Genomic DNA, 11,986 nt, shown 5'->3' on the forward strand with positions numbered 1-11,986 from the left:
ACCCTGCTCACATTTCCTCTCTAAAAAATACATATATATTAAATAAAAATAAATTTAAAAAAATAAAAAATAAAAAATTTCCTACATTCTGTATTTACATTTGGATAAGGCTAAAAGTGATCTTTTCGTTAAAATGTTTGACTTGATCTTTCCCTATTGATAGCTAGAACCTATGCCCTTTTGATATATTTTTTTTTAACTTATGGATACTGGACATTGTGAAAAGGCCTGTGGAGACTGAAGACCTACCTTTTGTACCAACATGTCACGAGAATCGAAATGGCCCCAGGGACTTTTTCGGTACTTGTAATCAGACAGTCCATGGTACAAGACACCAAGAACCAATCAGAAAACAGAAAAATTCATGGACACAATTTTCTTTTTTTTTATGTTTATTTATTTTTGAGAGACAGAGTGTGAGCAGGGGAGGGACAGAGAGAGAGGGAGACACAGAACCCAAAGCAGGCTCCAGGCTCGGAGCTGTCAGCACAGAGCCCCACATGGGGCTCCAACCCACAAAATTCAAGACCATGATCTGGGCCGAAGTCAGGCACTTAACCGACTGAGCCACCCAGGTGCCCCCAGACACAATTTTCAAAGATACATTTCTCCACAGTGGAAGAGAAGATCATATTGGCACTCTCCCCAAATATCCCATGATAATTCCTCTGTTTGGTTCCCCTTATTAATGAAATATAAGCTGTTGTCATTAGGAGGCTGAACACAGAAGGGAGAAGGAAGGAAGGGAGGGAGGAAGGGAGGGAGGGAAGGAGAGAGGAAGTATGTCATAGAAGAAGTACTTTAACTTACAAAACATCTGTCAAAATATTCTCCTTTGCATTTGCCATTTAGTTTGAGTCTCAATGTTACCCAATCTCATGATATTCTTGGATATCATAGAGGCAATCGGATCTCTTTCCTTGGAACATTATACCAAGATACAAGCAAATGTTTGGTTATTAAGAAGAATCACAGCAACAGTAACATTAAGTCCTTACATTTGTTTTTGCCATTCCTGAATGTCCCACTGAAATCAAAATTCATTTCAAAAACAAAGAATAATTAGATGTTTTTCTTTATCACTTTCCCATTTTTATCCCATCCCTAAGTTCTTTTTGCCCCACAACCTCCTCATGGCAATTTTCACCTCTGCATTTCTGAGTGTGTAGATGATGGGGTTCAGCATGGGGGTGACAACTGTGTAGAACACAGCCACCAGTTTGTCCTCAGTGAAGGTGGAGGAGGGTCGCATGTAGAGGAAGATGGCAGGTCCAAAGAACAAGAGGACCACTGTGATGTGAGAGGCACAGGTAGAGAGGGCTTTGCGCCTCCCCTCTGCAGAATGGTTCCTCAAGTTGACAAGGATAATAATATAGGAGGACACCAAAATGAGGAAGGAGCACAGAGCAATTAAGCCACTGTTGGCCAACACAATAACCCCCTCCACAAAGGTGTCAGTGCAGGCAAGCTTGAATAATGGCTGAAGATCACAGAAGTAGTGGTCAATCACATTGGGACCACAGAAGGGCAACTGGACGGTGATGAGAATCTGTATAATGGAGTGGAAAAAGCCCCCAAGCCAGGAGCCAGCCACCAGTACATGACATAGTTGGCGGCTCATAATGTTCATATACTGAAGAGGCTTGCAGATGGCCACATAGCGGTCATAGGCCATCACCACAAGCAAAAGGATCTCAGTGACCCCAAAGAAGTGGAAGAAGAATATCTGAGCCACACAGCCCTCCAGGGAGATGGTTTTAATCTTGGCAAGTAAGTCTGTGATGAATTTAGGGACAACAGTAGAGGAGTAAGTGATCTCCACCAGAGATAAGTAGCTAAGGAAGAAGTACATGGGGGAACGCAGACTCTTACTGACATTGACTGTCAGAACAATGAGACCATTGCCCACCACTGTGGCCAGGTACACAGGAAGAAACACCACAAAGCATGCTCTCTGAACCTCTGGATCCTGAAACAGGCCAGTGAAAATTAACTCAGTCACATTATTTGTAATGGCCATGGACTCCATTTGGAGAAAATGTATCTCAGAGAAGACCCCTGTGACAAAACAAACACATCATAATAACAATCCTTCATGTTTATTTAGCACTTGCCTGTTAATAGAGCCCTTTTGCACATATTATCTTATTGGTTTATTTTACTTATTTATTTGTTAATATCACAAACGTTTATCCATTCACTGCCCAACAGTCCACTCTATACAAGACACTATGCAATCTATCTTGCAAAAAAACTCCATGATCTCCTTATCACAAGGGAGAAAACCAAAGCTCAAAGGGGTTGGGAATTAGTGAAGCCCCCCAGTAAGAAGTGGATCCAGAACAAGAACCAGATCATTTTATTCCAACTGGTATGTTATTTCAAGTATACCACACTGGAAATAATAATCAACATTTTCAGCATTAATAAGTATCCATATTACCAACAATTCTCCCATTCTCAACATTTTTCATCATGCCTTTGCATGAGAAATTCTCAAGTAAACGTCTCATGAATCCCTGGTTTCCTCCATTTACTTCCCAGAAATGCCAATTTCATTAATAGTTCTCCCTTTCTAAATTTTTTTTCAACATTTATTTATTTTTGGGACAGAGAGAGACAGAGCATGAACAGGGGAGGGGCAGAGAGAGAGGGAGACACAGAATTGGAAACAGGCTCCAGGCTCTGAGCCATCAGCCCAGAGCCCGACGCGGGGCTCGAACTCACGGAGCGCGAGATCGTGACCTGGCTGAAGTCGGACGCTTAACCGACTGCGCCACCCAGGCGCCCCAATAGTTCTCCCTTTCTAAAGAATATCTTCAATATTTTCCTTACATGAATTATCTAAGTTTCTGGGTTCTTTCAGGTCCTATGGTTTTGCTCAATCCCACATCTTCATGAATTTTTACAAACATTTCGAGAAAATTTTGACACCTGGGGTCCAAGTGGACATCTGGAAGTTGTTGAGAATATAGGTCAGTATCAAACAACAGTTCGAATGTAATATATGGGGATTCACCAGTTTGCTTGTTTCTGTCTTTCAGTTTTCCCACCATTGGTATTTTTTGTCAGCAGGAGGTGAGGATTTATTTTAATTCAGTTCTTTAACCAAATGTTTTATTAAGTACCTACCATGTGCCCAGGCAATTTGGGACATACAAGAGAAGAATGAAAGATGGCTCTCACTTTCAGGAAGCTTGTAACTACATGCGATTCAGCAGCATGTTCATGACACGAGGCTGCAGAATCTCTCAAAGATTTTCTCTGCTTTTGAAATTAGGTTGAAGGTGTCAAATCACTATGTTGTACACCTGAAACTGATGTAACATTGTGTGTCAGCTATACCTCAGTTTAAAAAAGAAAAACAAATAAGACTACCCTGAAGTATTTCTTATTCCTTTTATTTTTTTTCTTCTTTCACTTGGGCTTCCACACTGAAATAAATTAAATACCTCCCTCATCACTAATCTTTCTCATAGTAAAAATTAGAAGATATACAGAAGGTGAAAATACGCTGAGAGAATCCTCGGTGAGTCACCTGGCTAACACTGGAGAAGAAATAGGGGATTGCGTGGCATGAAAGAAGGGCACTGAAGAAGAACAACTGAACAGGAGAGGTGAAGCCAGGGGAGGTTCCCTTTCTGTTCCAGAGGAAGGGAAACAGGGAAACACCAAAAACAACCCACAGACTCAGGGAGCCTGGGTGGCTCAGTCAGTTAAGCGACAGACTGGATATCAGCTCAAGTCATGATCTCGCTGTCATGAGATTGAGCCCCTTGTGGGGCTCCATCCTGGGTGGGGCCTGCTTGGGATTCTCTGTCTCCCTCCCTCTCTGCTCCTCCCCACTGTGTGTGCTCTTTCTCTCTCAAAATAAATAAACTTTAAAATTCTTAAACAAAAACAACCCAGCCTCTGGTGGCCGGAGGAAACCTCAAGCATGTGGTGACCTGATTTCACCATTGTCACTGTCACTGTCACCCCGACAGCCACAGCGGCAGACACTGTTGTCCTTTAGTCAGTAGCTACTGCGTGCTGGACTGTGATAACCGTTGTCCCCTCAATTAATTCTTCCTGTACCACTTTGAGGTCGCTAATTGATAGGTGAGTCAATTGTGACTCAGAGAGGTTAAGTAGCCTGCCCAAATACAGCTTGTGAATGATTGAGCCAAGGCTGAAACCCAGGCCTTTCTAGAAAGGGAGAGAGGGCCACCACTCCTCAGCCAGATGAGAAAGCGGTTGGCGACTCCAGCACCTCACAGAAATGACATCAAAACCCATGGTTGATATAAAACTTGTCCAAATCCATTTATTATGCCTTCCCTGTGAATAGCAGGAACATGGCAGGCAACTGCAAGTTATCAGGAACATTTCAATGCCACCATCTCTGGAATAAGAGAGACGAAGAAGCTATGTGGGACACTGAGTAGAGTGTGAGACTTGGGAATGTCCCCTCCTCCTCTGCCCCTCATGGCACGGCTTTAGCCAGGGGTTAGAGCTGCAGCTGGTGACTCTGACCTGTGGAGTGGGTATCTCCCAGCAGGCGTGCTCTGACAGACCCCTCTTCTCAGGGGGTCTTACAGCAGCACCGTCATTCTGCTCAGCCCTCAGACTTGAATCTTTGCAGTCACCTCTGACTCCTGCCTCTCCTGCTTTTCCCACATGTACACACTCTCCACAACCCACTGATTTCACCAATTTCCTCCTCCATCTTCCTGAAGTCTCGGTCTTCAGGCAGGATAGAAGCCCATGTGAGGATCACCGCAGCTCCTCCATGCACCGACCGTCTCCAGGTGTCACAGATCTTCCCCGCCCCCCCCCCCCCCGACCTCCCGCCAGCCTGCATGCTGAAGTCAGCATTCTCCCTGAGTCCCTGTGCTTGGTTCGCTCAGAAACCACCCTGTTGCCTGGATACAGGCCTCAACTCCTCCACTGACTTTTAGAAGCTCTAAAGTATTTCCCCATGCCCTTTTAAGCCAACTTCACTCACCTCTAAATACATATTCTTGCTCTACTTAGAAGTCCCCTCACCTTCACAAAACAGATGAACATAAGGTAAGGGAAACAAAAATAATATAAAAACAGGGAGGGGGGCAAAACAGAAGAGACTCATAAATATGCAGAACAAACTGAGGGTTTCTGGAGGGGTTGTGGAAGGGGGGATGGGCTAAATGGGTCAGAGGCACTAAGGAATCTACTCCTGAAATCATTGTTGCACTACATGCTAACTAATTTGGATGTAAATTTAAAAAAATAAGAAATAAAACAAGTTTAAAAAATTAATTAATTAATTATTTTAAAAAGTCTCCTCACCTTCTCATGAAGGCAAGCTGATAACCACCACAGGAGCATCTTACTTTTCACATTACACGCCATGCCTGCCCCTCCACCTCCCGATCCAAGTCCCACCCACTCTACAGTGTCCGCTGCCTAGGAAGCCACCCCGGTCACTTCCACACTTGTGCGTTCGTCTCAGCTCTCGACTCTGGAAATGAGTTTAAGCAATCTGTCTGTTCAGTGCCATAAGGCATGTGGCACCTAGTTCATAGCAAGTCCTCAATAAATATAAGCTATCTTTATTATTGTTGTTACACTTCTAAATGCAAATCTGATCACGTCATGCAGTGACCTGAAATCTATCAATGGTCCCCCTGCCTACAAGGCTAAGTCCAGTAGTATTTGCATGGCATGTACGAACTGGAGCCCGTACTCTAGTTTCCCTGCGGCCACTGCTCCCAGAGCCCGCTTTCCAGCCAGTCATAAATAGACATCTTTCTCCCAAACTTGCTCTTTGCACGTATGCTCTTTACATTTTGTGTGGCATGCACACCTCAGCTTTCTAACTGTTTACTCTCATTTTATTTTTTTTTTTAAGATTTCATTTTTAAGTAATCTCTACAATCTCTATTTGGCATTGAGTTGGGGCTTGAACCCAACCATGCTCCAATGACTGAGCCAACCAGGCGCCCCAAGGTTATTCTTGCTTTAATGCTCAGATCAAAACCATTCATCATTCCCCTCTAGCTAACACTTCTGTGTTTGTTTGTTTGTTTGTTTCTGCTGGAATATTTACCAATTTTTATCATAATTTACCAATTTTTATCATAATTACTGTTTCAGTATCTGTCTCCCTTAATAAGCGGAGCTTGTTCATGTCTGAATCTTCAGAACCAAGTACACAGTAAGTACTCAGTAAATGTTCATGGAGTTGAATTTAAAAATGAAGAGATTCTCAAGGCACCTGGGTGGTTCAGTCAGTTAAGCATCCAACTCAATCTCAGCTCAGGTCTTGATCTCAGGGTGGTGAGATCAAGCCCCACACTGGGTTCTGCGCTGGGCATGAAGCACACTTTAAAAAAAAAAAAAAAAAGGAAGAAGGAAAAGAAGAAGAAATTCTCTACCACCTACAGTTAGAACCATACAATTTATTACATTTGATTTTTATAGAGACTTTTATTGCTTATTGTGGTTTCATGTTGCCTATTTGTCTTCAATTTATTACTCCTCAAACCCACACGGCACCTAAGTGTCAACCTTACAGATGGTGCTCACTATATATGTAGAGTTTTGATTGGTAAGTTGATTAACCAGTAGAATTGATAAGAAAGAGTAGGTTATTTAATGCTGTCTACATTTTCCTTTCAGTCTATCTTGACCTCATACAACACAGGTGTGACTCTTTTTCATCAAACATATAAAGTTGTGAATAATGTAGATCATTTCTATTTTGGAAACAGACATTTACATTTTACTGCACAAGATCAAAGACACACATATCACAACTTTGCTATTAAAATATTACTGGGGCACCTGGGTGCCTCAGTCGGTTAAGCATCTGTCTTCGGCTCAGGTCATGATCTCACAGTTCATGAGTTCGAGCCTCACATCAGGCTCTGTGTGGACATCCCAGGGCCTGGAGCTTGCTTCAGATACTGTGTCTCCCCCTCTCTCTGCCCCTTCCCTGCTCACACTCTGTCTCTGTCTCTCAACAATAAATAAATGTTAAAAATTTTTTTAAAAGTTATTACTTCTACCTCATAGGTTATTTTCCATGAATTACGTTCCATAGAAGGCATTAGTTGCTCTTTGTTTTATGCAGTGCTGCTTGGACATGAATTGCCCAATTCTCACTTAAGAGACCAAATCTCTGACACACTCCTGTACATATAACATCTGAGTCTATACGTTGAGAAGATTACCATTTAGGACCACATGATATATATTTTAAAATACAAACAAAAAATTCATTAGGGAAATGTAAGACAATTGTATCAGATGAGCTCATGGCATCATTGTGAGGCATGGAAGTGATGAATCACAGGTCAGAAGTGACCCGCCTTTTTAGTGGAGGGAACATTTCCAGGTTCAAGGACCTCTAAGGGACTGGAGAAAACAAAACGAGAACACCTGCTGAGCCGCCCTTCTCTCTCCTCAGGGGCTGGTCTTAGGTAGGGATTGTGGGAACAAGCACTGCAGGTGGCTGCCGATGCTGAGCTCGATCACATCATGTGTCTCTGGGAACAGATTTTCTTATTTTCTTGGAATAGGGTAACAATTCATATCTGACATGGTTGTTGCAAGAGGGCTGCCTGGCAAACAGGAAGCTCTCAATAAGTAGTAGCTATTATCAGCTCGCCCTTCCTGGCATTTACTTACATTTCTCTCTGCTTTCTCATTCCCCTTGCCCGAGAAAAAGACAGTTAGTCGGCAACAAATTACCTCCTCCAGCACTTCCCCAGATAAAACCCTCACCCTAGGATCACGGATTAGAAGGTAACCCATGGATTACATGTAAACCTAGGTAGGTAAATGATGTTCTAGACCCTAACCAGGTACAACTTTATCCTCCCAAATACAGCCTGAATGACGAGGACAAAGTAACAAGTGATAGAGAGCCTGGAAGACCTACCGCAATGAACTCAAAGTCACATCACAAGGGCCTCCTTCCCACAACTCACTCTAGAGCCCAAGTGGTACTTGATGGAATCCCAGAATGTGAACGTCAAGGAGAACTTTAGGGCACATTCTGTTCAGCCCCCTCCTTTATACAGGGGCAGAAACTGAGGCTCAGGGAGGAAAAGTGACTCATTCTACATCACACTGTGATCTGGAGCCTATCAAAGTCTCCACATTCAGTCAACCTGAGACATCCTCCTGAGTATGGCATTACCTACCTTGTTTGAGTAATGTTCAGTTTCACAGCAAAGACTTGAACATAAAGGTTCTCCTCCTTAGAATCAGGAGCAATTTCTCCATCTGTTGTAAGAGCCCATCACTCAAAGGGATGTCACTCAAAGGGCTGAGGAGACTGACGCGGTGTGCCCCGGAACACAGGAAGCTCTCTTCACAACAAAACTGTTCCACAGGTTCCTTCCTCCACATCGAAGGCCCCCAGTGGGCTGAGCCACTTCATCACAGCTAAGACATTAGGCGAAACTGAGGAAACTTTAGAGCTGAAAGGCAATTTAAAGACCATGAATCCCATCTCCTTAGTTGACAGATGAGGCAGCGAAGAGTCAGAGAGTTTAACTGACTTCTGAGTCACTCAGCTAGTGACTGGTCAAGTTGCTGAGGCACTGTTTCCATGACAATGAATTCCCTTCTAGTGACTTTGATTTTGTGATTGCGATTGCCAATTAACAGTGCCAATCTTGCTTCCACACAACAAAATTCCACGGGTTCTATGATCTTTTAGAAAATGAACAGCCTGTGGTGATGCAGGTAAATCACAAAGGGAAGGATTCAGGGAATCATCCCCATAGTCGGTCTTTAGATCATCTATTTAGAAACTATAAACTAGAAAAAAAAACAGGTACAGAAAAGAACTAGCCAATGAGTTTTAGGTGCTATTTTTTAGTTTAGAAAACCCACTCACACTCACTAGAAGACCAAAGATTGTTTTTCAATATTGAGATGCTTAAACTATTTAAAATAAATTAAGCCTCACAGTGTGATCAAGAGCCACATTCCCCATGGAATTTATTGTCTCTAGTGTAAAACTTTACCAAAAATTTGTGAGCTAGGAAAAGGTTCAAGATATTTTTCAATTAATTCAGCTGGAGAACTTTGAGAAGTTATAAACACCGAGCAATTATGCTCTGAGAGAGGAAAGCTAAAGACATAACAAACATTTAAGTATATGAAAATAAAATGCTGAATTAGAAATATAAAATCTAAGAACAAAAAAAAAGTTTTTAAAATGAGGAAGGGGTGAAATGAGAGTTGATTAAACTCAAGAAAAAAGAAAAGCCAAAAAACTTGTGTCAGCAATGAAAATTAAAGTACCAAAGGGAGAATATTCAAATTAAAATATAATAAACAGCATGAAAGTAAATCAGATAATCAAAGGAAATAAAATGACATTTAAAATGGCGAAAAGAAAGAGGTGGAAATAGAAGTTAGACCAAGGAGACCTAATATAATTGATGTCCTTAAAAAAAAAATCAAAACAATAGAATAGAGCCAATATTTAAAACTATAATCCAAAAAATATTTCATCAATTTAAAAATACCTAAATCTTGAGACACCTGGGTGGCTCAGTTGGTTAAGCATCTGACTCTTGACTGCAGCTCAGCTCATGATCTCACAGTTTGTGGGTTTGAGTCCCACAGCAGGCTCTGTGCTGACAGTGCTTGGGATTCTCTCCCTCTTTCTCTGCCACTCCCCTGCTCACATGCTCTCTCTCCTCTCTTTCAAAATAAACAAATAAACTTAAAAAAAAAAAAATCCTGAATCCACACATTTAAAGGATCCACTGGGTACCAGGAAAGATTAACACAGAACAATCAACCCTGATATGTATTCTAATAAAACTATTAAACATTAAAGATAAAGAAAGGGGGCACCTGGGTGGCTCAGTCAATTGAGTGTCCGACTTTGGCTCAGGTCATGATCTCGCAGTCCGTGAGTTCGAGCCCTACATCAGGCTTTGTGCCTGGAGCCTGTTTCAGATTCTGTGTCTTCCTCTCTCTATAACCCTCCCCTATTCATGCTCTGCCTCTCTCTGTCTCAAAAAATAAATAAACGTTAAAAAAAATTTTTTTAAGAAAGAAATCCTCAGGAACTCTAGGCAAAATTATAAAATAACTTACAAAAACAGAAGAATTCTTGTGGCATACAAATTCCCAAAAACACTATAAAGCAAGGCAACTGTGTAGCAGCATTTTCAAGAATGTTAAGAAAGTATAAACTAGAATATTATACCTAGCCAAGCTGTCCTTTAATAAACTAAAGTTTTGATCATATAGTAACTCAGTAAATACTGTATGTACATAAGCACCCTTTCTGAAAAATCTACTACATAAGGAGTTTCATCCAACCAAAAGATGACTGAGAAAACTTCAATAGAAGGACAGTCAGGGGGCATCTGGGTGGCTCAGTGGGTTAAAGCATCGACTTCAATTCAGGTCATAATCTCAAAGTTCGTGGGTTCGAGCCTGGCATCAGTCTCTGTGCTGACAGCTCAGAGCCTGGAGCCTACTTCAGATTCTGTGTTTCCCTCTCTCTCTGACCCTCCCCCACTTGTGCTGTGTCTCTGTCTCTCAAAAATAAGCAAATGTTTAAAAAAAAAAAAAGGACAGTCAGTTCTGTTAGGTGTTTCTTTTTCATGTAGTTTCAAGACTTTGTTGTTAGATGCAAATACTATTAGGATTATTATGTCTTTTTGGCAAATTGATCCATCTGTCACCTCTTTATCTCTGGTAATATTCCTTGTACTAAAGTCTACTTTGTCTGATATCAATAGAGTTGCTCTAGCTTTCATTGCTTAGGGCATTTATTATATATCTTGTTGCATTTTACTCCTAATCTATGTATGTCTTCATATTTAAATAAGGCCTTACAGGTAGGATAAATTTGGGCTTGGTATTTTATATAATTTGAATATTTTTAAATTAGTGTTTAGATAATTTACATTTTTTTTTAATTTTTTTTAACGTTTATTTATTTTTGTGACAGAGAGAGACAGAGCATGAACAGGGGAGGAGCAGAAAGAGAGGGAGTCACAGAATCTGAAACAGGCTCCAGGCTCTGAGCTGTCAGCACAGAGCCCAACGCGGGGCTCGAACTCACGGACCGTGAGATCATGACCTGAGCCAAAGTCGGACGCTTAACCGACCGAGCCACCCAGGCGCCCCTAGATAATTTACATTTAATGTAAGTATTGACTGGTTTGACTTACTTCTTTTTTTTAATTTTTTAAGTTTATTTATTTATTTTGAGAGACAGAGGGAGCACAGCTGGGGAGGGGCAGAGAGAAGGAGAGACAGACTCTTAAGCAGCCTCCACACCATCAGCATAGAGCCCGATGTGGGGCTCAAACTCACAAACTGTGAGATCATGACCTAAGCTGAGATTCAGTCGGACGCTTAACCGACTGCACCACCCAGGCGCCTGCCCCTTGGTTTGATTCAATCCAAACACCTTTCCAATTCTTTACGTTCCATTGTTTTTGTTCCCTTTTTCCTCATTCTCTGCCTAATTTTGAATTAGTTTATTTTTTGTTATTCCATTTTACCTCACTATAGATTTGTACTTCTTTTTAAAATATTTTAGTATATACATATATACATATTTTAGTATATACATATATACATATATGTATATATAATAAACTATATTATATAACATATTATATCTTCCATTCATCATCTACCTTGAAATACTTTTATGCAACTTCATAGAGTCTAAGAACCAAAAACAGTATACTTCCAATTCCTGCCTCCCACTTCTTATGATGTTTTCATATAATTTACTTCTACATATAGTACAAACCCAGAATGTATTGCTACTACTTTTGCTTTAAAAATCACTTATTAGGGCATCTGGATGACTCAGTCAGTTCAGTGATCAACTTTGATTCAGGTCATGATCTGATGGTTTTGTGAGTTCGAGCCCTGTGTCGGGCTCTGTACACTGTGTGGAGCCCGGGATTCTCATTCTCTCTCTCTCTCTCTCTCTCTCTCTCTCTCTCTGCCCCTCCCCTGCTCA

General features: G+C 41.3%; 1 protein-coding gene across 1 annotated transcript; it reads right to left on the minus strand.

Moving 5' to 3' along the window:
• Positions 1-1,093: 1,093 nt before the first annotated feature.
• Positions 1,094-2,034, minus strand: LOC121043875 (olfactory receptor 4B1). Its single transcript, XM_040495876.1, has one exon. The coding sequence runs from the start codon at positions 2,027-2,029 to the stop codon at positions 1,094-1,096; it is 936 nt and encodes a 311-aa protein (XP_040351810.1). The 5' UTR covers positions 2,030-2,034.
• Between the last annotated feature and the right edge of the window lie 9,952 nt (positions 2,035-11,986).

Source organism: Herpailurus yagouaroundi, unplaced genomic scaffold (genome assembly GCF_014898765.1).
Source record: "Herpailurus yagouaroundi ecotype Mexico unplaced genomic scaffold, PumYag 187, whole genome shotgun sequence".
Classification (NCBI taxonomy): Eukaryota; Metazoa; Chordata; class Mammalia; order Carnivora; family Felidae; genus Herpailurus; species Herpailurus yagouaroundi.